Here is a 26316-nt window from a genome sequence, read left to right as displayed (position 1 = left end):
TGCCATTAATCACCCAAAGCCAAGTTGCTTCAAAGCCTACCGGCCCCCTCAATCCATTGCAGCAGGACAAAGCTCGGCCAGAAATCAGAGTAATGAGCTGCATGTGAGGGTCCCCCACGCTGCCTCAAGGCTGGAAGATGGGAGCCCTCGCACATGCGGCTCATGGGGACACAGTGCTCCTGCCGTGGGGCTGCCACCAAATGGCAGCTCGCCCAGGAATGTCAGCGTGGGCAGGGTCTTGGTGGTGGCGGCATCATGCTGGCACGAATGACCCGCACATGCAGGGTGGGGGTCCTGGAGACGGGCCACGGGGGCCCTGCCTTTGCCTCGGGGCTGTGCCCACCAGGCACTCCTGCTGGAGGCTGTCCAGGAGGTCTGGCTGCCTTTGGACGCCAAGAGCTGGACCACCCCGAACCCTGTCCTCCCCACCCTGCAGCACCCACATCCCTTTAGTTCCGAAAGCAGCTGTGACTCATCAGAGCCCAGGACGGGAAACACCCAAGGGGTCTGGGCCCAGTGCCCAAGGAATTGGGGACACAGAGCCACAGGACACAGTCCACTGGTGGAGGGACTGGTGGGACAACAGCTGCCCCTACTGAGCCACCCGCCTGCCACAGGGACCAGAGGAGCCTTGGGAGGACCTGCAGGGGCAGCTCCACCCCCCACCCAAACGCCCCACCTGAGGAGGCCACCGGAGGGGCAAGCCCTCCCTCCCTCCCTGTCCCCTTCCCAGCCTCTGCCCCCGCCCCCTCCCCTCAGGGAGTCTCAGGGCTTCAAAGCCAGGGAGCATGTGGAAGTAATTAGACCTGAAGGGAGAGGCTGGCGGCCAGGCCAGTGCCAGAACCCGTGCCCGCAGCCACTTTGAAGTGGCTCTGATGGGGAGGGTGGGCGGGGCACCAGGGCGCCCCAGGCAGCCCGGCCAGTCCCCTCCTGCCAGAGATGACGGGGTACCCCCGAGGCAGCCAGGCAGGTGGTGCCTGTCCGCCTGTTCCCGACCCCTGTGCTCCAGAGGAGCAGGGAGGCTGGAGGCAGGTGGGTCAAATCCGTGAGGCGGCCACTGGCTCAAGCAGGCCACCTGTACCTTTGTTCAAAGGAACTCCCCACCACCACCACCCCCCACCCCCGGCAGCCCTGGGATCCAGCTGGAGGCCTGGGCCTGGGAGCTCCGGCCCTGCCCCGAGGGCTGGGTGGCACCCTTTCCCAGAGAGAGAAGACAGGAAGGTCTCCAGAAGCTCACGCCTTTATTCGCACTCACGGTCGGGAGGCGTCTTGTGGCCGACAAAGTGGGCACCTCCAGGCTGGCGGCACTCACCTCTTGCCGGCTGCTGTGCAAACACATGAGGTGACTTCCAGGGCCCCAGCTCCTGCCCAGCAGCCCCTCCCAGCCAGGCCACCCCCTATAGTACCTGGCAGCTTCAGCCACTTGGGCACCTTGCCTAGATCCCTCCTCACGGGCTGCGCCACCCCAGGGCTGGGCTCAGGGGACCCCACTGCCCCCTCCTCAGTAGGTGGCTCCAACTCAAGGGGCACAGGGTCAGGAGCTGGCAGCAGGGGTGGGGTCCCAGCAGCCCTGGACATGCACCTGTGGAGAGAAGGCCGGGGGACAAGGTGGTGGGCACCGTAGTGATGGGCTGGCACCATGGTGATGGGCTGTTCCCATCTTATGACAAGCACTCACCTGGCCACAAGCATGTCAGCCTCGGATGGGGAGACCGTGTGTGCTAGCAGCCCGGGCTCCAGGTAGAGGCCTGCGGGAAGCCCGGCTCGCCATCAAGCCATCAGGAGCGGGGCCCACCACCCGACTGCTGTTCTGCCCTGGGAGGGGGCACGGCCCAACAGGAGGGAGGGGTATATCAGGCCCACTGGCCTACCTCCCAGACCCAAAGGAAGTTCCCTGCTCTGGGGCATCTGACAAGCCAGGACACAGGGCCCAGGGCTGGCCGGCATCAGGAGGCAGAGCGAGGGGCCCTCCCTCACCTGCCGGCTCCTCAGCTCCGAAGTGCACAAGGGCAGCAGGGAAGAGGCCTGCCTGCAGGGAGGGCAGAAAGGAGCTCAGCGGACCGGGTGGGTGCCAGGTGGGCACTATGGACAGAGGCCGGCAGGGTGGGCTGCATCCTGCTTCTGAGGTGGCCTTGTAGGGGCTGCACCTGTAGGCGAGCCACACTCACCAGGCCCAGGACTCCGCCAGAAAGGGCTAAGCCCCCCCACCTCCACCCCTCCAGTGGGCACAGTCCTCTGCCCAGCCCATTAGCTTCCCCAGCCAAGCTCAGTCTGCCCCTCCTCTGGCACCAATCCCAGTACAAGCCAGACCGAGCATCAGACCACAGGGGATTCTGGGCCCAGCCCGTCACCAGCTGAAAAGGAAGCTCTCAGCAATGTTTGGATTGCCACTTCTCCCTTCAGCCCAGTTCCCGAGGTGAACGGTTAACATCCTGAAGAGGCTGCAGGAGACCAGCAGGGCAGAGCAAACAAGCAGACAGAACTGCGTGGATGGGGGTGTGGGGATGAATGGCCATGTCACTCAAAGGACATAGTGCAAGGGTCTGTGAGGCAGCCAGGTGCATGCTTCAGGCTTTGGGGAACACCCAGATGCACTGGAAGCAGCTGCACAGGTGACCAGAGGACCACTGGGGGGCCATCAGCAGTGCGGAGGGGATCTTGGAACCACTGCATTGAGTGGCTCCTGCCGCCCAGGTCTGCAACCTTTGACGAATCCAAGAGCCAAGACCCTGGGAGACCAGGCTCAGGTTTCCTGACTGGGCACTGCGACCTGGTAAGGGAAGAGCTGGTGCCAAGCCAGCACAGAGCCCCTCATACCAGGGTCTCCACAGCCAGCCCCAGGGGTTCCACGGGGCTGGTGGCCCGAGATTCCTGCTCAAGGACCAGCCCCACCTGCACAGGTGCCAGACAAGGATGGGTCACATGTCCCCTGACATACCGCTGGAGACCTCCCAGGGTTGGGGCTGGACTGGGTGTAGAGTCAGGGCTGTAGGCAGAGGGCCCCAGAACCCCCACCCCAAGGACTGTGGCTACAAGCCCGAGATTGTATCCTCAGCCTATGGTGGAAGGGTCACAACTGCCAGCCGAGAGAATCCCCCCTGCTCTGGGAGTCAGGGTGGCGGCATTAAAGAAAGCAAGTTTCAGAGGCCAGGCCTAGGAATGCTGGGACCACAGCCAAAGCCGAGGGCCCCAGGAAAGGGCTGTCAGCCCTGAAGACTCCATCACGATACCAGGGATCAAAGCCTTGTGTGGAGGGGCAGCCTACGGGGTTCCTGCAGTCTGCCCAAGGCCCTGGCAGTGCCTGAAGCTGGGGGATGGCCAGGAAGCAGGAAGCGGGTACAAGGGAGATAGAGCCCCAGTCTTCCTCGGCGGCCCAGCGTGGCCAAACCCTGACTCAGCTGACCTACCAGGCCCCAGGGCCACCCTCACGGCACTGTGCATGGCTGCATATTCCCATTTCATGAACTTCTCCCAAGTCCACCAAGCAGGGCAGTCTGGGAGCTGTGTGGCCCCTCTAGAACCTGGATGCCCTGCCTCCCCTTGGCACTTGCCAGAAGCACCCTGCCTGCTGGCTTGTGTCTTCTGGGATCACAGCCAAACCAGGGGAGGATGGATGGCACAGAAAACCATGAAGAGGGAGGGTCTGCGGGCTCTCTTCAGGCCTGAGAGGCCCCCACAAGCCGTGGCGGTCTTTGGTCTTTGGGGCACACTGAGGGTAAGGCCTGAGTGCTGGGCAGGACGGTGCGCAGGGGTGGAGCCCCTGGGGCTCAGGGCAGTGCCAGCAGTGAGAAGGCCTCAGGCCCAGGAAGCAAGTTTGATGTGGGGTGTTGGGGCCTTTGTGCCCACAGACTGCATCCCCCGCACCCTTCCACCCTCGTCCCCGCCCCCTGCCTCTCCCAGCGAAAACTCTCTCTCCCGATCCAGCAGCCAAAAAGGGCAGCTAGGCCGCCGGCCCACACACCGACCCAAGCTGTCAGTCTCTGGAGCATGAGGCCTGTCCCTGGGCAGCCTCCCAGGCAGCCAGCAGCCAGAGCTCGGCCCTGCCAGGGACATGAAAGCCGGCGGCTGCCGCGCCTGCTCACCCACGCAAGGGAGGAAAGCTTCCTTCCCTGAGCCCTGCCAGCTCTCTGATCACGGGCGGGCAGGGACACCACCCCGTGCAGAGGCCCCGCGGCTCCAGGCCAAGCTGAGGGATGAAAGGAGACAGCTGCTGGTAGCAGGGGGCACCGTGTCACCGGGAATCGGGCCACGTGGGCGGGACAGGCAACACCCGCATGGCTCCTAATTGGAGGGGAGTGCCTGGGCACTGGTCCCCCTCCATCCTAGAGCATCTCCAAATTCAATGTTTATCAACAGGCTGGCCAGCAACGGGTGGCGGAGCAGGGCTGGCAGCGGAAAGAGGCCCAGTACCCCTGGGGCTCCCAGGGGCTGCAGAAGGCTGAACAGGGGCAGGAGGGGGCACAGCCCCTTCCCTCCACCTTGACTTCTCTCCTCTCTGCCTGTCTTGCCCCACCTTTCCCACAACAGTGGCATCCCCAAGCAGCAAGCAGACCCCCTCATCCCACTAAGACCTCTGCAGGGCCTCCAGCCAGCCACTTAACAAAGGCCAGCCTCTGTTACTCATTAAAATATCTTAAGAGGCTTTGAAGAGGAAACCATTAGGCCAGAGGGTTGGGGAGGCAGGCCCCAGGCTAGCCTCCCAGGGACTAATGGGCAGGATATTCCTCTGGGTTCTGGAGGGCAGCCCCGCAGGGCGCTGGGTGGATGGTCATCACACAAGGGCTGCAGGGAGACTTGCCCCCCATTGCACTGCCAGCAGAGGCCAGAGTCCCAGGGGAAAGGCGAGACCAGCAGCAGCCCCAGCAGTTGGCCACCTGGAGCCCAGGCCTTCGACCCCCGACCTTTCAGGAGCCCTCCTCCAGCAGCCCTGCCTTGCCGTCTCAGGGGGCGCCCAGCACCCACCCCCAGCGGCCGTACCTGAAAGAGGGTCAGTGCTTGGTCATCCAGGATGGCTTTAGGAGGAGCAACGACTGTGGAGGGAGATCGCTGTCGGTGTCAGGAGGCACTGGCCCCCTGGATCCCTGGCCACACTCTCCAGGGAGAACTAGGCGCAAGGGTGAGCGGGAAGGCTCAGGCCAAGACCTCCACTGGAGGGCACTTCTGAAGAACCCACTCAGCTCACAGCCCTCTGCCCACCTCTCTGCTGCTGCAGAAACCATGGTGAGGGGCAAGGCCGGGTGGCTTGGGGAAGTTCCCCTGCAGGAGACCCCCGCCCCACAGAGCTCCCAGTGCAGTGCATGCACTCAGGCAGCCCACCCCTCAATCCCCAGATGCCCTGAGGGAGGCCAGCCGCTCTCTCAGCTTCCCGGCAGCTGCTGGGGGACCCAGAAGGAGAGGTCAGGCCAGGGGCAGAGGCGGGGGCACAAAGCCAACCTCCCTCTCTGACTCCCCAGGTCCCTGGACTCAGCCAGGAACACTAGTGAGCTGCCCACAGTAAGGTGGGCCAGGCTGCAGGACCCACCTATCCCATGACACTATTCCCATGGGAGAAGCTGCTCCAAGCCCCAGCTGGGGGCAGGGGGGCTCCCAGGGCTGGGGCCCGAGGCAGGTGGTCCCCGAGGACACTCACACAGGTGGAACGGCAGCCCAGGGTTCCCGAGGTGGCTCCGTACGAAGTCCCGCAGATCCCCCACTGCGGAGGGAAGGGCAGGGTGCACATGCATGCTGCGGCCCCGACTCAGGCCCCAGGGCTGACCCCACTCTGGGACGGGGTGAGCCAGGCCAACTTGCGCACAGCTACTACCCTACAGGCCAGGCAGCCCCGGCACTCAGCCTCAGGCACCAGGGATGGCACTGCCACCCTCAAGTTGACCCTCAGGCCCAGGGGGTAGGAAGTCAAGCTTGTCCCTCCCCAGCATTGCGAGATGCATGGCCTGGCTGGACTGCGCTGCAGGCTGCCACCTGGACCCCCACCCAACTGCAGGAGTGTCCCCCCACGTGGCCTCTTGCCTTGTCCACCACCCAGTTCTAAGTCCTGTCCCAGGGAGGCCCTGCCTGGGTGCAGGGCGCTGTCACACAGCACCCCTGGGGACCTGGGGGCCTGCCTGTCACCCCCACTGTCTGGGGAACACATCACCAAGGATCCCACTCAGAACTGATGGCCTTGCTGCCTGCCTTCTAGGTGGGCTGCAGCCCCGGGCCAGAGACCCCGTTGCTGGACGTGGTGGGTCGCAGGCCCATCCTCCCTCTAGGTGCCCTTATCCCACCTGGGCCTACCTGGTTGCGTGTTCAGGTACCACTGGGCTGGCCTGGTGAGAACCTGGCACGGCCTGGTCCTAGGCCTGCACCTGCAACCCCCAACACGCTCTGCAGACTCAGAGCCTGCTGCCTGTCCCAGGAGCAAAAGTGACCCAAAAACATCCTTCTCCCTGCAGCCCACAGGCCAGGCAGTGAGGTCCCACTATCCACAAGGGGCTAGGAGGAGCTCAAAGAGCTCCCCACTCTTCCGGACACCCAGGCGGGGCCGCTTACCTGTCTCACTGGGGCGGAAGAAGCCCTGTAGTATGTAGCGGTCAGGGAACAGGACCCTCAGGACCACCTAAGCCAGGACAAGCCAAGCTGTCAGCAGGATGCCAGAGCCCAGCCCAGGCATGGGGTGGCAGCAGGCCTAAGCCCACGAGGGCCAAGCCCTCCAGCTGGGCCAGGAGATCCCAGGACTGGGGCAGGTAGGAGTCCTGGTGGGAGGTCCATGCCCACCACGCTCCTAGCCAGAGCTGAGGCCTCCATTCCCAGGGCCCCGGGACAGACACAGGACTGGTCAATGACCCCTATGTGCATTAGTAAAAACACATTGATGCCGGTTTTGTTGTAAAATGGGACTGCTGGTTCAGTACTGTGGCTGCGCCCAACCATGACTGGCAGAGTGCAGGTGAGGCGGTTGGATGCTCGTTGGGAGTCCACAGGCAGCCACAGCCCAGAGCCCCTCTGCATACCTTGGGGTATCGCTCCAGCTTCTCCTTCATCTGAGCCTCCCTGAAGGCCTTGGTCACTAAGGGGGCTTCCTCCAGGCACTTCCTGCAGGGCAGGGGGTCTCATGAAGGTCTGGGGTCTCCCCAGCCAGGGTGAAGGACCCCACGAGCTGGACTCTAGACCACTCCCTTGCCACCCGGCTCCACTGCCTGCTCCCCAGGTCAGGCCAGACAAGACTAGGGGCCATACACCCCCAGGGTGCTGCTGGGGGCCTGGGTGTCAGAGCGAGACTGAGGGGCCAAGTGTGCACCCACCGCTCACTCCTGAGCTGGGCCAGGCGTCTTCTCACATCATCCACAGTCAGTTCAAAGAACTCGTCAGGCAGATCTGCAGGCCAGGCCTGGAGCCCCTCTTCTAGGTCAGGGTGGCACACCACAGGGTCTCGGGCAACCGGCTGGGTGGGCAGAGGGCTCAGCTGATGCAGGGCGCCAGAAAGGCCCCAGGCTCCTAAGTCTGTGCAGCTGGACCATCCAGGTTCCACAGCTGAAGCAGCCACACAGACCCGAGCCGAGCCCACACCCACACCCATCAGTCTGTGGCCACGACCCGGTCTCCGGGGTGGGGGGTGGGGCAGCGGGGCTGGGGACCCCACCCAGACCAAGCCTGTCCGGGACTCCGGCCACTCCTTCCATGCCCACCCACCTGTACAGCAATTCTGGGGCCCACCCAGACCGCTGCTCACCAGCAAGACATGGCCCTGGGGTCTCAGCTCGGCGGGCCCCACATTCCCCTCACTGCCAGGGGTTGGGAAGGTCAGTGGCAGCTCCACAGGCCAGCCGCCCCCAGCAGCTCCCATGCTCACTTCCTGTCTCCATGGGGGGTGCCCCCACGGGGCCCATGGAGCTGCCTACCAATCCCAAATGGGGAACAACTCAGGAAACAGTGGCCCAGTCGAGGCCACATCAGGGACCCCACGGGAGGGTCAGGGAAACAACAGCCCCCAAATTAGAGGTCTGGCAGGACCTGCCTGCTGCCCCACAGCCAGGCTGACCCCTCCCCCTCACCAGGGGAGCAGCTAGGCCCTGCCCCCTGCCCACCCTGGGGACACACAGACAGTATCACTCCTGACTGGCAGCAACTATGATGGAGATTACAAGGCAGGGCGTGTCCTGCCTCCAGGTGGGTAACTGGCCAGTGCAGCCCTCTCAACGTGGGGGCAGGACACCTCTGGGGCTGCCCAACCAAGGTGTCCAGCGGAGCTGGCAGGGCCCACACCACACCCCGTCCTCCCTTGCACAAAACAGCCGCCCTCTGCCCTCACCTCCCCACCCCACCTTGGTGCTGGAATCCCACCTGCTTCTTAATACCAACGGGCTTGGCAGGCTCTGGGGACATGCACGCCTCCTTGGCGGCCTTCCCACGGCCTCCTACCCAGCCCGGCCTGGCCATGGCCCAACTGCCCTCAAGACAGACCCACCACGCTGCCATGGCCAGGCCCAGGTCAGTCGAGGGCCAGGTCTGAGGTCTGCCCAGCCTTCAGGGACCTGCTTCTCCAACACACCTGCTGGGTCTCCAGGGCTGCCCCAGCCACGTCAAGGCCATGGCTGTCCACACAGGCAGGCCCCTGCAGTCCACCAAGTACACAGCTGCACCCCCTTACAGCACAGCTCTCCCTCAGGGAAGGGGGGTGGGCTGTTACCAGGAAGACCCTCTGATTCTGGGGTGACAGAGTGGCCAGTAAGGGCTGGCTGGAGTCTCGGCAGCGGGGCCAGTCGGTGGCGGACTGAGAGGCTCTGGGGCTGCCCCTTGGAAGCCAAAAGCGCCCTACAGCCGCTGCGGGCAGTCCATGCCAGAGCTTTTTACAACAAGATGCCAGGTGCCAGGCTGCCCCCCACAGAAGAGCCAAAAGCTCGCCTGGGCTCCTGGGGGTGGGCAAGAGCAGAATGAGGACGCGCCTGCCAGAACCCACCAGGTCAAGTGCCAGGCTCCTGGGCACTGCCCAGAGCCCACTGATGAGCAGGCCCCAAGGCTGCTCTGCCCAGGTCCCTCCGTTGGAGGACCCAGCCCCAGGTTCACAAGTTACCCAAGAGCCCAGCAATCATGAGACACACAGTTCATGTCCATGGCACCAAACAAAGCCCGACTCTGGCCTCCTGGGCTCCTGGGCACCATGGGCACCGGCTGGGGGGTGACTGGGAGGACACAGGCCACTGGCACTGCAGATTACCCTGAAGTCCACAGCCCTTCCCTGAGACACTTCCAGAGTACGGATGCAGGTGACACCAGCCACTGGCTTCATGCTGCTCAGGAGCCACTGGCTTTTGGTCAGAAAAACACCTGACAAATCCCCACTGGGCAACGGGTCCCTTTCTGGACTCCCGTCCTGCACAATCGGCTCTTCTCTGTCAGGCAGAAGCCAAGAACCCACATCCCAGAGCCCCCCAGGATTCCTCCAGGACCCCCAAGACCCAGAGGCTAGGAGGAGCTGCCTGGGGACACATTCCACCCCCACCCCCCCTCACGCCACCCTGCCCGGGCCTCCCTTCCCTTTGGGCAGAGAAGCCAGGATTCCAACGAGCCTCTGCTGCCCACCAGAGCCAGGGGCCAGACCACCCGAGTCCCAGAGCCACCACCATGTCCCGCACCAGGTGGGCCCTGGCCCACAAGAGCAGGCACATGTCGGACTGGCTGGTAGGAACGGCTCCCTGCTGCCAAGTGACCAGGGGAGCAGCCAGGGGAGAATCCCATTCAACTGCAGAGAAGGGGGCTGCCGTGGGGAGGGGGATGTCGGGCGAGGTGGGCTTGGGGAAGCTGCAGCTGGGCAGGACAGGCACAGAGCCAGGCCCTCCCCAGTGCCCTAGATGCTGTGGGAAGACGATGAGGACACGGTGCATGATCTGAGCCCGTGGGGCAGGGGTCGACTGTGACTGCGCATGACGGGTGAGGAAACCTCGCCCAGCTGTGACCCTGGAGGTGCTGGTACTTGTGGGCTCCAAGGCTGGGTGGGCCTGGAGAAATGGGTCCTTCCGAAGCGAGGCCCCAGGTCCCACTCTCCCAGGCCCCCACCTGCACGGAGGGTTTAACAGAACATCCAGAAAACCAGAGGGGGGAGGTGGATGGAGAAAGAGGATCGGTCCAGTGGCCCTGGGCCCAGAGCCTGGGAAGCACGCAGGAGGGACGATGCTCAGAGGTGGCCCCGGGCGGCGGCTGCAGAGATGACGGCCAACACAGGAGCCGTCCAGAGGTGGGGGCTCGGCGACCGGCTGCCAGCTGTGACGGCCACAGGTGAATTGTAAGAGCCCCTGCCACACCGGGGTGGGCCTGCAAAGGAGACCCAAGGGGAAGGCGGAGGGCACCACCTACACCCAGGCCTGCACGGCCAGCACAGGGCAGGGGGCGGGGGCCCCAAGACATGGGCCCGACGCATCCACGGACAGTTGGGTGCATGTGCTCCAGCGGCCAACACACGAGGGCTGAGAACCCACTTGGCCTCACAGTCCTCTCATGTCAGAAGTGGCCTAGCCTCTAAGGCTTCATTTTCCTGACAGTAATTTTCCAGGACATGATGACACACAGAGAAAAAACATGAAACCATTTGGAGGTGACCTCAAGCCCAGACCTTCCAGCTTTCCTGGGAGGTTCCCGTTTCCTCCCGCCTCACTCTCGCCTGGACTGCCCGCTGAGAAAGGGTTCTGGTGAGAGGGAATGTGAAACGTTTCCCCTCGAGGCTTGGAGTTTAAATGAATCAGTACAGGAGGGAGGCCGGCCAACCTCCCAAGTTACTCGAGAGCCGGCTGCCCTCTGGAGGGAGCCCGGAGCACATGGAAGCCTCCAGGAGACCAGGCAGGGAGGGCCAGCAGAGCGCAAGGCCAGGCTGACCCCAGCTGCACACCGAGGCCCTGGACTCCATGCTTGCAGAGGGACGGGACGGGTCTCAAACCCACCAGCCGGCACCAGGCAGACAGTACCTGCCCAGGCCCGGGAACAAGGTCCACTCTGGCTGCCCACCCTTCTGAACAAAAGGAAAGAGAAGCTTTTTAAAAAGAAAAGCACAGGGTGGCTATGCGCTGGGCTGTAGCAACGACACAGGCATGCTCTGAAACTGAGCGGCTCCCCGTGTCAGAGCGTGGCCTGTGGTGTATCGCCGAGGGTAAAGCGCGTGAAACCCCCCAAGTACACAGGGTGTGGGGCAGGGCTCTCCTCATCTGCAGGCCAGTCAGCTGCCCCTGGGGGCCCGGGGAGGTCGGCCCAAGGTCAGCAGGCCTCGGAGGGAGTGGTGAGGGACCGCAAGAGACCAAAGGGCCAGGACTGGGATGGGGGCCTTCAAGCGCAACCCCAGGCCCCAGACAGCAGGAGGCCACCTGGCCCTACCTGGGCAGCTCTGGGGGCTGCGGTGTCCTGCACGGCCATGGTCCACTGCAGCCCACAGGCTGGGGGTCTGTCTCTCCCTCACACCCAGTTGTGGCTGGGGCACAACTGGACAGAGGCGGCTGGAGGGCACCTGCCCATCACCAGGCCTCAGTAACGGCCACAGAGCTTGGCTGGTGCCTTTAAAGCTGCTGACCCGTCTGCCAACAGACCTCAGCGGGAATTCCAATGAGGGCCATAGCCGTGCCATAGCCCTGGCCCAGGAGGCTGCCCCAGACCCACTGGCGTGACAGGAACAGGCTCACGCCAAGCCTCAGGCCCGCCTGCTGGGGAAGGCAGAGTGCGCTCCTGGGGGGATGTCACGGGCAGGCACCCCAGGCAGAGAAGGGTGTCAGGGCAACAAGGGTCTGCGATCTGCACTGCTCTGACCCACACCTCGGCTGGGCTCCTCCCAGCCACTCCTGTTCCGGACCTGCAGGGAACAAGGGAGCAGCAGCAGCCCAGGTAAGCCTGATACCTGCTCCGAAACAGGGATGGGAGACATGAGAAGTCCCTGGGTCCCCACCTCCAGGAGGTGCGACTACCCAATGGAGAGAGAGGAGAAGGCAAAGGAGACTGTCATCAGCTGCCCACTCTGCCCAGGGGGTCAGGGCCTTTGCTCGGGGGCCCCAGGCCAGCTGAGCTGGGGGCGCCGGCTGGGATCGTGGCCCAGCCGCGTGCAGAGCTGCAGGGCAGCCTCCCGGGGCCAGAGGAAGGACTTCAAAAGACAGGCCAGGGGCTGCAGGACAGCCCAGCCCTGGCGGCACTCGGGTCTGATGGCCAGTAAAACTACTTTCTAATAATTAATGTTTCAACATCAAAGGCAGGAGCCGCCCGGGTCTGTAAACCATCCCACTTCGGCCGAGGACCTGCCTATATTTTATCCTGTCTCTTCTGACTATTCAAATCCAAAAACCACACACAGACAAATCACTAATGGGAAACTTGGACACTCTTCTGATCACTAACGCGCACCTTTGAAGTTCCCCCAGAAGTTCTGTTTTGTTCCCTTCTCCCCTCCCCCAGGACTGGAAAGGGACACAAAGCAGACACCATGTGGCTGGCCAGCCCTCTGGGTGTGCGGCTGTTAGTGACAGGAGGCGCGGGGCGGGCGGGCGGGCGGGGGACGCCCCACAACCAGCCAGCTGCTAGGGCTCGCAGATCAAAGGCACACACTGCTGGTGGCCGGTGCACCCTCCCCGGACTCCTCCTGCCAGGGGGCCCTGGGGTCTGTGCTGGGAAGGGCTGGGATCCTGTGCCTGGGCAGCAGCCGCCTACCGGCAGGCACAAACCTAAACCACTCCCACCCCCACAGGGCACAGAGGACCAGGGCCTGCCTGGGTCACAGGGAGCAAGGGGCCCAGAAGCCACACACCACATGCTGACCACCTCTAGGGTGGGAGAGCCAACCAGCCTGAGCTTTTGTCCGTCCCCAAACCCAGGGTCGCCAAGGACCAGCAGGCCAGAGGAAGTCAGGCCCCCCCCTACACCTCAGGTCACCCCAACCACATGGGTCTACTTTCAGCTCCTGATTCTGGGCCCAGGCAACGGAAGCTATGAGGCTGGGGGCTGCATCCTGGCATCTAACATGACCCAAATGTCAGTGTAAAAGCCAGTGTGGTCCCCAAAGGGGTGGGGTACGCCCCCTCTCCCGTCCACTCGGCACGGACACACCAAGGGAGCAGGAGAAAGTCCTGGCTGCCTACCCTCAGTAGGCACTCAGGCTCTGTCCCCCCGCCAAGCACCCCCCATCCCCACCCCCCACAGGCACAGCTGCCCTCCACCCTCCACCCTCCTGGGGGGTGACCTGGAGGCCCGAGCGAGGAGGGGGCTCCAGAAGAGAAGAAGGCAGGCAGCTTCAGCCCGGGGACCTCTGCTGCACCTCCTGGGGGTACGGACTGGACCACACTGAGCGAGCTGGTACTAAAGACGCAGCTACAGGGGAGGCGCCATGGAAGTGGGACCCATCTGCAGACTACAAAGACAGCCCAACCAAGGAACTCTCTCCAGAACCTCACCACCCGCGTGAACTGAAGGAGAAAGAAGGGACAAAATGATCTCCATGCAGAAAAAGCTATAAAGCTCATCACCTGCTTGTGACAAAAAAGCTCTCAGAAAATCAAGAACAGAAACTCCTTCAACTTGCCAGAGCTTTTCAGGGTACACATCACCCTTTGCAGATAAACTGCAGATTATTCCCTCAAGATCAAGGTCAAGACTAGGATGCCCACTAAAACTACTAACTCAGCAATGCCGGACACCTGGTCACTGTGGCACAATGAGGAAACCAACAGGAGAAATAAGGACATAAAAGAGAGAAAACTCACGTTATTTGCAGAGACCCCAGCTACAACTGAGAAACTGCAGGGACTCATCAGGAGAACGGGCTCACTTACCACCGCCGGGACACAACGTGTCGTCCATCCTTGCTTGGACAAGCCCTCCTCTACCAATGGATTATCCCAGAAACATCTCACATCAGTCCCCTAGGACATGCGATGGTGAGCAGTGGCGCAGAGGGACCCCAACGGCATGGCATCTGGGCCAACCCCAACCTGCTGCAGTTGCCCAAAGATGCTGGGGGAAGCTGGATGACAGGCCCAGAGACGACCCAGCGGGAAGCGTGCACCAACACCCAGGTGAGAACCAGCCCCATGGGGCCCTCAGAGCCAGGGTAAGGCTGCAGCTGGCCCCAGCAGGAGCCAGGCAAGGTCAGCCTGGCCCAAGGACCAGGGGCAGCCTTAGGGGCTGGCACCACCAGACAGCGGGGAAGATGGACACTGGTGTGACACCAAGAACCTGCTCAGACCACAAGCCTGGGTCCTGCAGAGCAAGGAGTGGCTGCCCGCCTGAGAGTGCCAATGCTCTGTGGACAAGCAGTGTGCTCAGTGTGATCCACCACGCAGTGGGTGTGTGGTCACAGAGGTGGATGGGGGTGGGCGTCACTGTGGGAGCAGAGTGTGAGGCCGGGGACAAGCAGGCCCAGGTGACAACTGGAGTCAGAGATGCATCTGCACCACAGAGACAAAGCACCGTTTGCAAAACCTGCCATCAGTGGTGCTCATGCAATGACTGTACCTGGACAGAGTGGACCAGAGGGAAGCTGGTGGAGCAAAGGCCCCCCAAGGCCTAGATGCACCCCATCCGCTCACTTGTCCCAGCGAAGGCTGTGCTCCCCACTCCCAGCACAGCTACGTGGCCGGCGGGCAGGAGTCCCACCTGAAAAGGCGACATCTACCTGCTCGACTTTGAGGAGCAAATTCCACCTTCCCGCTGCATGGCCAGACATTAAAGTGCCTAGTGGCAAGGCAGCCGGTCAACAAGCTGTGGGGACAAGTGGCTCAGGAGCAGATGTGGCATGGGGCAATCAATGCCAAAGCCACCTTCATGTCAAAAGCTGGTCAAGACCCCTGCTGAGGCAGAAGCAGTGGTCCCGTGGTACTGCCTGTGACGGGAGGGGTCAGAGCCACACAGGGATGCGGGTCCCTGGCTGTGACCATGGTCACCAGGACATATGAGTTTGTCAAAATCAAATCGTACATCTAAAGTGGCACCACAATGAAGCTGATTCAAGACAAAACAAAACCAAAAAGTCACTTCCCTGAGAAGACAAAACACGTCCAGCTACCCCGTCCCCTGGGCTGGCCAGCAGTCAGGAGAACGAGCCCCCCCGCCAGCCCCTTACCAGCTCCTGCTCCCGCTCCGGCTCCTGGCCAGGCCTCGACTTCTTCGGCTTCGAGGGGCCTCCGGGGCTGGAGAAGGTCTTGGGCAATTTGGCTGAAGGTGACATCAGAGACCTCGCAGACCCAGAGGGCCCCCCCAGGCGCTGTCCCCCACCCGAGAAAGGAACAAAGGAGGCTGGGGCAGGCTCCTTGGAGATCGGCTTCGTCTGGGTGTTCACCAGCTTTGGGGCCTGGCCATCCGCACAGCTGGTCCCCGAGGTGCCCACCTCGTCCTGGTGGCTCACATCACCCTGGTGGAGCCCCGCTGGGTCCAGCAGCAGCAGGGGGCTGCTGGTTGCCTGGTCAGCTGACACTGAGGCCATTGGGTCACCCGGGGTTTTCATCCGGGGGACCCCAGGCTCCTGCTTGCCAGTAGAGTCACATCGCCTCATGGCAAACCTGGTGGGGACCAGAAAGCAAGCGACACTGTAGACGCAGAGACCACCCCACCAGCCCACAGCCCGGCACCTTACCCTCTGGTGCGGGCCAAACTGAACTCAATGCCTGAGGGCCCTCTACAGACCCTTTTCCGTCCAGCCCCACCTCCCCAGGAAAGCAACGCGCCACCCCAGCAGAGGGCAGGTCCTCACTGGACATGCCCCCACCCACCCGTGCCAAGCCCCGGGACAGGAAAGCCTTGGGGCAGGGGCCTGGGGCGGGAGCCTCAGAGCAGAGGTGGGAGCCTCGGGGCAGGGGTGGGGACTGTAGGCAGGCACATTTCCCCTTCACCTTCCCATGGTGCCCCTCCTTGCCTTCAACACCCTGTTCTTCTCACTCAACAACACTCAGAGCCCCCACCTGATGATGGCGCTGCCCCCAGTGAGGCCCAGTGACTGCAGTGTCGTGCCCTGCAAGGCGGCTCTGCCTGTCACCTGTGAGGAAGGAACAGGACAGGTGTGCCCAGGACACCCCGCCCACCCTGCAGGACGAAGCTTGCGGACCTGGCCCGAGCTGAGGCCTTGCACTAAGCCAGGCTGAGGGCACCAAGAACAACCTGACAAGCCCGCCTCACACAGCCTCCCCCAAGCCAGGTTCTGACACCAGTTTGCCCCAGCTCAGTCCTGGCTCCCAAGAGGCCTGGGTCTAGCCTCCCACACCCTGACCTAAGCCCAAGCATTTGTTCGCTGGTCTGGGTCCATCCCCCCAACCCTGCCCCATCGGAAGCCCGGTGGGCAGGGCTCAGGCCTAGGTTAGCCACATGTGGCCATCTGTCCAGCCCTCCAGGGACTGGACAGACCACACTGGCCATCAGTCCATCTTCTCCAGGGAAGGACATGTCCCCCAGATCCTTCCCACTCACAGCCTTAGGTCAGGGAACTCAAGCTGGGATGAATAGGTGAGCATTTATCATCCATGCCAGGGGTCCCGTGGGGACAGTGGCCACCCCAGGCCAGGACAGGGCGCTAGGCCAGGGTCAGAACAAAAAGGCCCTGTGAGCCAGTGGACCAAGCGCCGGGAGGGTCCCCATCACGGCAGGCGGGGTCAGGCAGGCCTGCACCACGCCGCTGCCCTGGGTTTCGAAAAAGATCAAAACACAGAGCAAAGCAAATATTTGTCAGAACGAAACCACTTTTGTGACCTGAGATTTGAGAAATACTGAGAAAACAAACAGGGCGTTGAGGGGGGTGGGAGCAGCCTGGCGGCCGTGGTCGATCCCAACAGAAGCAGAGTCCTGCTTTTTCCATGAGACACATCGCGCCTTCAGGGCTGAGTCTGCCCTCCGCTGCTCTGAAAGCGGGTTTCGGGGAGTGGATTTTCCAGACTGGAACGTGGGGCCGGCCCACGCGGGCGTGGGAGCGGTGGGGGCATAGGCGATCACCCACCTCGGCCCTCATGTACACGCAGACTGGGCTTGCCTCGCACGGCTGCTCCAGGAACTCCCTGCCAGGAGACAAACATCCCAGGCTGGCCGCTGGCATTGGGGGACACTGGTGCCCTCAGGATGGCACCCCCCAGGGAGAGCACCCCACCACTCGCCGTGGAGGCCCCGCCCACCCCATGGGCCTGGGCCATCAGCACATGGCGGGGGCATCTCCCCCTGCCCCAAGCCTCAAGGCTCAGAAAGTGAGGAGGACATGGGGCAGGGGACGAGCAGCCCCAGCCCACCCCTGAGACGAGTCCTGGGTCACCATCAGCTGTGCCTGGAGTCAGTGATGTTGAGTCCCAGGCTTTACCTGAAGCTGACCTGCAGGAGGGTTGCTGACCCCTGAAACACTAGGAGCAGATCCAGGTGCGAATCTAGTAAGGGGACCACGAGAGGCCCAGGTGCCCAAGCCCCGAGCACCCCACATGACACGCCGCCCACCCAGACGCCTTGAGGCAGCACCAGGGCGGAGGGCAGTGCTGAGGGGCCAGGGCCTTGGGTCTCAACCTAAGCTTCACGATGGAATTGCAGCCTGCCGGCTCCCCCTCAGGCCACAGCACAGGATGACAGGGATGCCACCTCATGAAGCATGTCCGTGCCCACGTGGCCAAGCAGACCAGTGCCAGGCTCACAGAGGGCCTGTGACAGCCACCCAAGTTACTGTCGCCAAAACAAGGAAGACCGGAGGCTGTGGCACTGGATGCTGGCGTGTCCGAGCACCTGGGCCGCTCTATCACACAAGCCAGGCACGGGGGCCACAGGAGCACAGACAGGCAGGAGGCTCCACGCAGATTTCTGTCATCTGCGAGGCAGCGAATGGCCCCCAGCTCTCCATGCTGGCACGCAGGTCACCAAGGGCCAGACCGGATCCCCCTCTCATCCTCAATATGCTTTGCCAGTAAGATGACAGCAGACATGGCCTGGCTGCTGATGTCATCTCCCCTCCTGAATTGGAGCCTGAGGCAAGAGGGCACGGCCCCCAGGAAGCACAGCTGATGGGCTCTTATGATGGCAGGCATGCAGCTGCACAATGCACACACCGTGTCCACTGGCCCACACTCACTTGCACACCCCCAGCTGCCTGCCCTGGGCTTACAGGATGCAGGCTGGCAGAGCCAGGTTTGGGGGCATTTAAGCAGCTGATGGCAGGCCTGACAACCAGGGGAGTGCCATTTCTGCACCTCCAAACACACAGTCATGACTGGCCCCCAGTAAACACGGTCCCTGACCACACCTGGAGTGCCCAGCCAGGCCCTCCCTCCAGAAGAGCATTTGAGAGGCAGGGCTCGCCGGAGCAGGGGGCCTGGAGTGGCCTGAGGCTGCGTAGCACCACCCGGCCAGACCTCGCAGCTTAAATCCACGGACACAGTCAGGATGGGAAGACACGGGAGCTGAGCTGGGGACCAGAAGCAAGGCCTCCGACTACACAAGAACACTCAATGCATGTGGCCTGGGCAGTCCTGAGAGCCGTGACCTCCGGGCAGGCTCAGCATGTTTTCCCCCGTTTCCTGTTTGCTTTCAGGTTTTAGTTCTGCACACTGCCCGGGAATGAGCCAGCTGCGGGGCCCCTAGAGGCATACCCCAAAAGACGTTGGGCACAGGCCACCCAGATCCAGGGACCCCAGGCCCCAGATAAACACAAGACCCCAGGAGAGCCCAAGAGCAGCGCCGGCCAGAACACCATCTCTTCCAACTACAGGCAAGACGGAGGAGATGTGAGAGGAGGGCCAGTGAGCCAAGCCTGGGGCCGGTGAGCAGCCGGGGACGGGGCGCAGGACTGATACTGCCTCACTGACTGCTCTCTGGACACTGATGCCAGTACACGCACCCAGCACAGAGCAAAGGGCCGCTGAACATCAAACACCACCCCGCAGCTTTGAAGTGCGGCTCCTCCAGAGGGTTCAGGCTCCCCATACAGGGCCTGAGGGGGCGGCCTCACACCCAGGGGCAGGGCGGCTGCAATGGCTTCCAGACCTTCCTGGCCAGTCAGCAGAGCTCTCCTGCCTGCCAGCAGGGACAGCGGCCCAGAGGCCATCCCTGTGCATCAGGAGCCTTCCCCTTACACACCCTTGCAAGGGCCCACTGCTCCCCACCTCAGACACCACTCAAGTGCCGGTCACCTCCACCAGAGCTGAGCCAGGCCTCCGGGGACCCCTGTGCTGCCTGAGCCACTCCCAGACAGAGCCAGTGGACGTCATGCGAGGCCAGGCATCCTGTGGGCCTCTCATGGTGCCCAGCTGCCTCCCTGCTAGCAGGCGGGACTCAGAGGGCCCAGTGGCGGAGACGACCCAGGAGGGGTATCTATCTCAGGCCAGCAAAGCCACTCCCAGAGCCCAGCGGGTGGCGAGCAGGGCAGAGGTGCACCCCTGCTGGCTTCACATTTACAGACGCCCTTTCCCTGGAGGACAGGGGCCTGCCCAGCCAGGCGGGCCCCCAGCAACACAGCTACCTGGAGCCCCTTCTGTCCATCACCTGCTTGGGCCTGAGCAGGACAGGACAGGTGCAGGCGCAGGTGCTGCCAACACGATGCCAGAACACCAGCTGTGACCTGGCTCAGGGCTGCTCCTGCTGCCCCAGGGAAGCCCACGTTGGGCGAGGCCACGTCATGAGGTGCCAGGCAACTCACACGCCATCACCACCTGGGACAAGGTTTGGGCTGCAGAAGCCACAGTCTCCTCCTCCAGGGCAGACAGAGTGGGGACAGTTTCAAGAGGGAAGCAGCCTCTGGCCCTTTCAAGGACATGGAACACTGCCTGCGTGCTCTGAGTGGACACCTGGGCACCTACACCTCCAGGGCCAGAATGCAAACCCACCCTCAGTGTGACCACAGGCTGGTGGCAACCTCCGGGCAGCTCCCCACAGCCCACTGTGCCTAGGGGCCCACAACCCCAAGACAAACACGTGGACAGGCTGCCCTTCCCACGGACACCAGCTTTTACTATCAGTCGGATGATGATGCTGCACCGGAACTGTGGGCTCAGCCATGGAATCAGGTGGCTAACAGAGGGCTTTGGGGGAGAACCCAGAGCCCCTTTCCTGGTGACTCTCCCTCAGCAGATGCCCAAGCAGCAGAGAAGACCGGCCAGTGGAGATGAGCACACACACAGCGGCAAACCGAGGGGAGGCCGGCTCTGAGAGAGACCGCCAGACCTCCACGGGCTCTCACCCACCAACAATGTCCATCTCTTTTTTCCTGTTGAATACATGTTCAAAGGGTAAAATTTTGGATATGTTAAGTGAAGTTAATCATAGTCCTAAAATTAATCACACCTGTTTCTACTTTCTTTTGATGTGGCTACTAGAAAATTCTGAATTAGGCATGTGTGGCCCATGTGGGGCATCCAGTGGCCAGTGAGTTGCTCCAGATGTTGGAGTTCAGGGCAGGACCACCACCCACCCTGATCCCTGTGCAGAGGAGCCAGCAGGGACCCGCCGAGCACGCCCACCAGGCTCTGCGGGATGCTGATCTCCAACCCGGAAGCATCAGGGGAAGCCCTGCTCCCTGCACATCCCTGCTGCGGGCCCACTGGCTCTGTTCTATCCGTACCGACTGCTGACACCTTGCAAGGGGAGAGCCTGCCATGCAGCACAGCGTCCCCAGGCTCCCCTTAGCCTTGTTTTGGGGGCACAGCCTTGAGAATGGGGGCCTGGTGATGCTGGCCCCCGGGGCACCCAAGTCCGGGGCACATGGCAAATGGGGGGCCCTCCTCCCCTCCCTGAGGTGAACGGCTCCATACCCCTCCCCCTCCTTCAGGGTGGACCCCCCCGCATGTCAGTGACCCAGCCTCAGCATCTTCCTCAGAGAACAGTGTGGGGTAGGTGCGTGTGACCTTTCATGTCTGAAAATGGCTTTGTTCCATCCTCACCCCTCTATGACACCTTGGCCAAATAGAGAATTCTTCAACAGCTCTCCTACAGTATCTCAGAGGCACGGCTAGGCCGCCCTCCCGGCGGCACTGTGGAAGGCCAGGCTTCTCTCAGCACGTGGGACCATTTCTTCAAGCACACCTCCTGGCGCTTCACAGCACTGCCACTGGGTGAGGCCCCAGCATGCCAGGCACTGGGTGGCCTGTCACCCTGGAAACACAACTCAGACGGTTGTCCACTGTAACATCACTGATTTCCTCCCCTGCCCCCAAGTCCTCTTTCTAGAAACATGTGAGCAGGAGCCCTGCCCGGCCTCTGGATTCACCTCTTTTCCAGGCTCACACTCAGCTCCAGGCTCTGCAGCTCCTCCCTGCCCCAGCCAGGCTGGCAGGGACCCTGTGCCCCTCGCCCCCAACCCCTTCCAAGTATCAGCTCCCAGGCCTTGCACAGCCCCACACGCCCCTGGGCACCTGCCACCACCAGGAGAATGCACCCAGGCAGGCTGCAGGGCAGCCAAGACCAGCTGACCCTCAGGCACGGATGGATCCTCAGGCTGCCAGTTGCCCCCAAACCATAAGCTGTTTATCATGTGTGCCTGGACTGTGGACGCTGGACTGAGGAGGATGACAGACTTCGTGGGCTGACACTATCACAGGCCACCTAGGTGGGGGTGGCAAAGTTCTCTCTCAGCAGAATCTGGCTGGAGGGGAGGCAGCCCTGGCGGCCCAGCCCAGGCTGACAGGGGGAGGGAGAGACCGCCAGGTCTCACCACAGCAATGCCTGTAGCTGCGCTGCAGGAAGGACTGGCATCAGGGACATGGCACATCAGAGATGAGACAGGACAGGGCAAGAGGCTGGCTGCTGTGACAGCAGGGACAGCGTGTGCCGAGATCAGAGCAGAGCAGGCTTCCTGCAGGAGCCCCATCACCCTGAGGCCTACCCAGAGACCCTCTGCTGCAGAAAACCAAAGGGCCAGCCCCTGTTCTCAGTACCTGAGACACATTAACCCATCTCATCTTCACTTCACCCCTGGGAGTCCCGGAGAAGGTGAACAATTTGCCCACAGCCATACAGTGACTTCTCCACCCTCCCGCAGTCCCTCCACTCCGCTGGCCAAGACCTTTCAAAGCAGACAACAACTTCTATACCATGACGGAAGGCCAAGACTTGAAGGGCTCCCATATTGGCATGTTCAGGAGTGATGCTTAAACCGTTAGTCACCAGAGAGAAACCGACACACATCAGTTATCACCAAGATTTCCGTTTCCAAGAAAACACAAGAGTCTTAACTAAAGCATCCCTCTGCTCCCCTCATGGCCCACCATGCCCTCAGGGGGCCTCTTAAGGGCCCTGTAAGGATGGAAGGGCAGCCTCGTGGTTCCAGGGATGGTGCATGTGGCCACAGTGCCAGGAAACCCAATGAGAAAGACAGACAGTTGGCGACCAGTCCCTGCTGGGTGTGGCCAGTAACAGACAACCTCTCACCTCAAACCAGTCCTCTCACCAGTACCAGAGCCCCAAAAGGCATGGTCTTGGGCCACAGCAGAGCTCAGGGTTGTGGCTTGGGACCACAGCAGCATCCCCGCCAGAGAAGGGCAGAACCTAGGACCTGTTCACCGAGACTCACCTGGTCTGTGCAAAATGGCAGAGAAGCTCCCAGAGCGTCTGGCCCGAACAGAAAGCATCTTGCAACCTTGAGCCATCCTCGAGCTGCAGAGCAATGCGGACCTGAGTGGGCGGGGACCCGGGACGCAGAGTCAGGAGGAAGAGTGCCTGTCCCATCCTGGACCCGGGGTCCAGGTGGGACACACTGCACACCCCTCCTTTGGGGCTCTGGGGGACCAACTCCTGGTTAAGTGCTGTCCCTCTGCACACATTTGCTTGTTGTAGTGTCTTAAACTGCCACGTCTTGGAGGAATTTGTTAAACCAACAGATAACTAATATCTTGTTTTCTGAACTTTTTAAAATTAATAAGCGTACTGCTTTTATAAGTCCTTTTTTTTTAGACAATCATGTTCCTAAATAGGAGCTCAAGTCTATAACCAAAAGGGGGAAAATTCCTTTCTGGCATCTCTGCCGAGTGACAGGTACACTACTTGTGTACAGCACACAAGCAGAGAGCCCTGGAAATGAGAGTGCGTCTGACCCTGTGAGCATGGTGCCGAGCCTGGGGACCAGCCAGCACTCGGTTCCCGAAATCACAGCTACCCTGCCATTTGGCCCAAGCACACATTTCTGTTAAATCCCAACACAAAACAAAGGAGCTACTCTGTGTGAAAGTGGGACGGGGTCTCCCCATCACCCGCAAAGAGCCCCCAAGGGAAGTCAGGGTTCCATCCACGTGGAACTTTGAGAACCACAGTTTTGATATAAAAGAGTGTCAGAGTTGGTCCCAGCCACCTGACACCTGGTGGGGTCTGGAGAACCGACTAACAGCCCCAGGGCCCAAGTCTCCTTGTCTCTCCACATGTGTGGAAACAGCCTTCTTTGCAGTGTTGGCAAAACACACGCTTACTAAGCAAAGGGCCTGGCAGGGGCACACAGGAGCGGCAACTGTCACTGCAGCCACTGGGTCTGTGTGTCTGTCCGCAGTGACACTGCTGCTGTCCGCTACATCTCTAGGACCTGAAAGAACTGATGGGGCAGAACACAGTGGGCTGGGGTCAGAAACGAGGGCTGCGGCCTAGACAAGACCTGCTGGAGGTGACCCCTGGAACACGTGTCCTCATCCCAGAACCGAGGCTGCACTCAACCCCCCACAGAACTCTACAGGCACTAAGATTACTGGGGACTATGATGAGAAACCTCAGGCTGAGACAGAGAGCATGATTAACTGCACCCCAAAAATTAATTCAGAGCAAAGAACAAGCAGTCTCTTTTCCAATCATCAACCACAGGAGGAGAGTGGTGGCCCTGGCCTGACCCTGAGAAGGCAGTACTGGGTGAGAGGGTCCTGCCTCATCCTGCAGAGCCCTCTGCACACAGCCCTGTGCTCCCCCAACCCCGCAGCAACCCCTCTCCATTTGCTCAGCTTGCTAAAGCATCCTGTGGTCCAAACAGCCCAAATGAGAAAGCCAGAGGCAGTATTTCTGCCGGACACTCCCTGACAGCTGCCTACCATGTTCTCAGGCCCCTCACGGCTCCGGGAGATGGGCACCATCTCCAGCTTGGCATTGTTGGGTAGGTTGGCAAACCTCCATTGGAGAGAGAGGTCAAGCACGTTCCTCTGAAACCTGCGAAACAGATGAGTCCACAGGCTGCTCCACAGAGCCTGACATACTCAGCTCCCGCCCAGCTCCCAGTACGGCCCTACAGGGGGCAGGGTACCTGGTGAGCTACTCTAGTGCCCATGCAGCAAGTCCCCAGCCAGTGCCCCCAAGGCTGGAAACACACACACAGCCTGCCAGCCTACAAACAGGGCAGGTCGTGGATGACAGTGGGGCTTCCCAAGGAAAGAAGAAGCGAGACTGACACAGGTTGGAGCAGACGGGAGGGCAAGGGAGAAAGGGGAGACAGGCTGCCCTCTGGGGCAAAACAGGGGGCTGCTCTTGCAGATTGGGAAGCAGCGACAGGCCCAGCACAGACTTGGAAATGAACACACAGAATGGCTGAAGGGCGTGCACCTTGCTCTGCTCAGAACAGTCCTAAAACTGCTTCAGGCAGGTCACAGAAGAACAGAGAGGGCTTGAAGCTCTGTGACAGTGCGCCTGGCAGGAGGCCCAAGAAACCAGGCTTCATGCCATGAGCTCCTCTCTGCCCCTGATGTGAGAACAGCCACGGTGCAAAGACAGGCCACGAAGGTGAAAAGCTCCTCAGGTGGGACAGAGACCAGGGCACAGTTCTGACCCTCTTGTTGTTTTTAGCCCCTTGGAAATCTGGTGAGAGCCCTCTCTTTGGATAAATGCCCACACAACTCCAGGGACACAAGCACCAGCTTGGAAGACTCTCCCCCTTTCCCATGATCACTTGCTCTATCTTTAGAGCCCACCAGGAACTCACACACTGAATGCACAAGGACCCTCTGCAGTGGCCCCTAGCAAGGTACACCAACATCCTAACCCCAAAGCCCATGAACAGGACTTCTGGGAAACAGGCTCTTTGCCCATGTAACTGAGTTAAGGATCTCGAGACAAGGTTTTCCTGCATGAGGATGGTCCTAAATCTAATGACAAGTGTCCTTTCAAATGACAGAAGAGAAGCCACGATACAGGGAGGCAGAGGCTGGAGGGACGCAGCCATAAGCCATGGGGCCACCAGAAGCTGGAACACATGGGAAGGGTCCTGACCAAGAGCCCTGGAGGAAACGTGGCCCTGCCGACACCTTTGGGGCCTCTGGCCTCCAGAACTTCGAAAAAATGAACTTCTGTTGGTTTAAGACCCAGGCAGGGCCTGGGAGAAAGAGGGACAGGTGGGCCCTGCAGCCTGGCCAGAGAAAACTCACTTCAGGTCATATTCACTGGGGTTGAAGTCTTGTCGCCGGCACGTTTCCTCCAGAACCTAGAGGTAAGACGCAGGACGGTGAGCCAGTGTGTCTGCCTGGCCACTCCGCCTGGCAAGCGCAGCGGCACAGAGGCTGCCGAGGGCAGGGAGTCCACCTCTTGGTGAACTACTGGTTTTGCCAAAGCCTAGTACAAACAGCGGGACAGAACAGCCACTCAGGTCCCCTCGCCCACCTCCTTACTGGGTCTGCGCCACCACCCGGCTCCGCAGGCCATGCCCACGGACCTGTCCTTATACACTCGGGGGCACCGCTCCTCACCCAGAGAATAAAGTTCAGACTTGGGCCCCCCGCCTGCAGCACCTCACCCTCCTCTCCCTGAGGGTCCTGTGGCGCCCGGGAGGCAGGCTGAGCTCCTCGGGGGCTCACGGCCCCTGCACCCCACCCTGGGGGCTCCTCCCTGCAGACACTTGCTGGCACACTGTCACCTGCAGAGCAGGGCCCAATAAGCATTTCCGGTGTAGGAATTCCAGGTCACCCAGCTGCCCGGTCAAAACGCAACGAGTGACTCAGCAAATCCGTGCCCAGGCACAAAGGACCGACACCCAGCCGCAGCCGGGGGCGCGGGGCGCGGGCCGCTTCCCCGGGAGAGGGCTCGGCGTCCGCCGTGCGCCCCGCCCCACCCCGCAGGGACCCGCGGAGCCCCGCCGAGCGGAAGTGGGCGGGGCCGCGCTCAGAGGCCGCCCATTGGCCGCCGCGGGCCCCGCCCCAGTAGCCCTCCGGAACCAACCTCAGGAGTAGGCCCGGCGCCGCGTCCGACCCGCCGCCCGCCGCCCGCCGCCCGCCGCCCGCCGCCCGCCGTCGCACCTGCAGCAGCACGGTGCTCGGGGTCACCTTCACCGTGTGGCGCCGCCCATTAGGGGCCAGCACCGACACCGCGGGGCCGCCGCCGCCTGCCGGGGCCGCCATCTTCCGCTCACGTGACCCGCGCCGGCTCGCCGTCAAACTTTATAGGCAACAGCCGGCCTCGCGGTCGCGAGGACGAGGC

At 61.9% G+C, this 26316-nt stretch overlaps 1 protein-coding gene across 9 annotated transcripts; it reads right to left on the bottom strand.

The window, feature by feature from the left end:
- Window positions 1-1224: 1224 nt before the first annotated feature.
- Window positions 1225-26316, bottom strand: ASPSCR1 (ASPSCR1 tether for SLC2A4, UBX domain containing). Of its 9 annotated transcripts, none has more exons than XR_012130962.1 (16): window positions 26136-26316; window positions 25272-25327; window positions 23949-24063; window positions 22457-22557; window positions 16922-16979; window positions 15897-15970; window positions 15062-15497; window positions 7284-7423; window positions 6993-7074; window positions 6532-6598; window positions 5630-5692; window positions 4978-5030; window positions 1978-2029; window positions 1679-1815; window positions 1407-1582; window positions 1225-1325 (listed from the first exon to the last, which is right to left on the bottom strand). XR_012130962.1 is itself a non-coding variant. In XM_036997165.2 (16 exons), exons 1-16 carry the CDS (start codon window positions 26235-26237, stop codon window positions 1309-1311), a joined length of 1662 nt encoding a protein of 553 aa, XP_036853060.2. In that variant the 5' UTR covers window positions 26238-26315; the 3' UTR covers window positions 1225-1308. The 9 variants fall into 9 exon arrangements, 6 of the variants coding, with proteins under 6 accessions (XP_036853060.2, XP_073092223.1, XP_073092224.1 ...); XM_036997165.2 differs by having other exon boundaries at window positions 1679-1748; window positions 26136-26315; XM_073236122.1 differs by having other exon boundaries at window positions 1225-1322; window positions 1679-1748; window positions 26136-26315.

Source organism: Manis javanica, chromosome 4 (assembly GCF_040802235.1).
Source record: "Manis javanica isolate MJ-LG chromosome 4, MJ_LKY, whole genome shotgun sequence".
In the NCBI taxonomy this organism is placed as follows: Eukaryota; Metazoa; Chordata; class Mammalia; order Pholidota; family Manidae; genus Manis; species Manis javanica.
The sequence above is the reverse complement of the archived record's forward strand: the minus strand, read 5'-3'. Positions and strand labels throughout refer to the sequence as shown.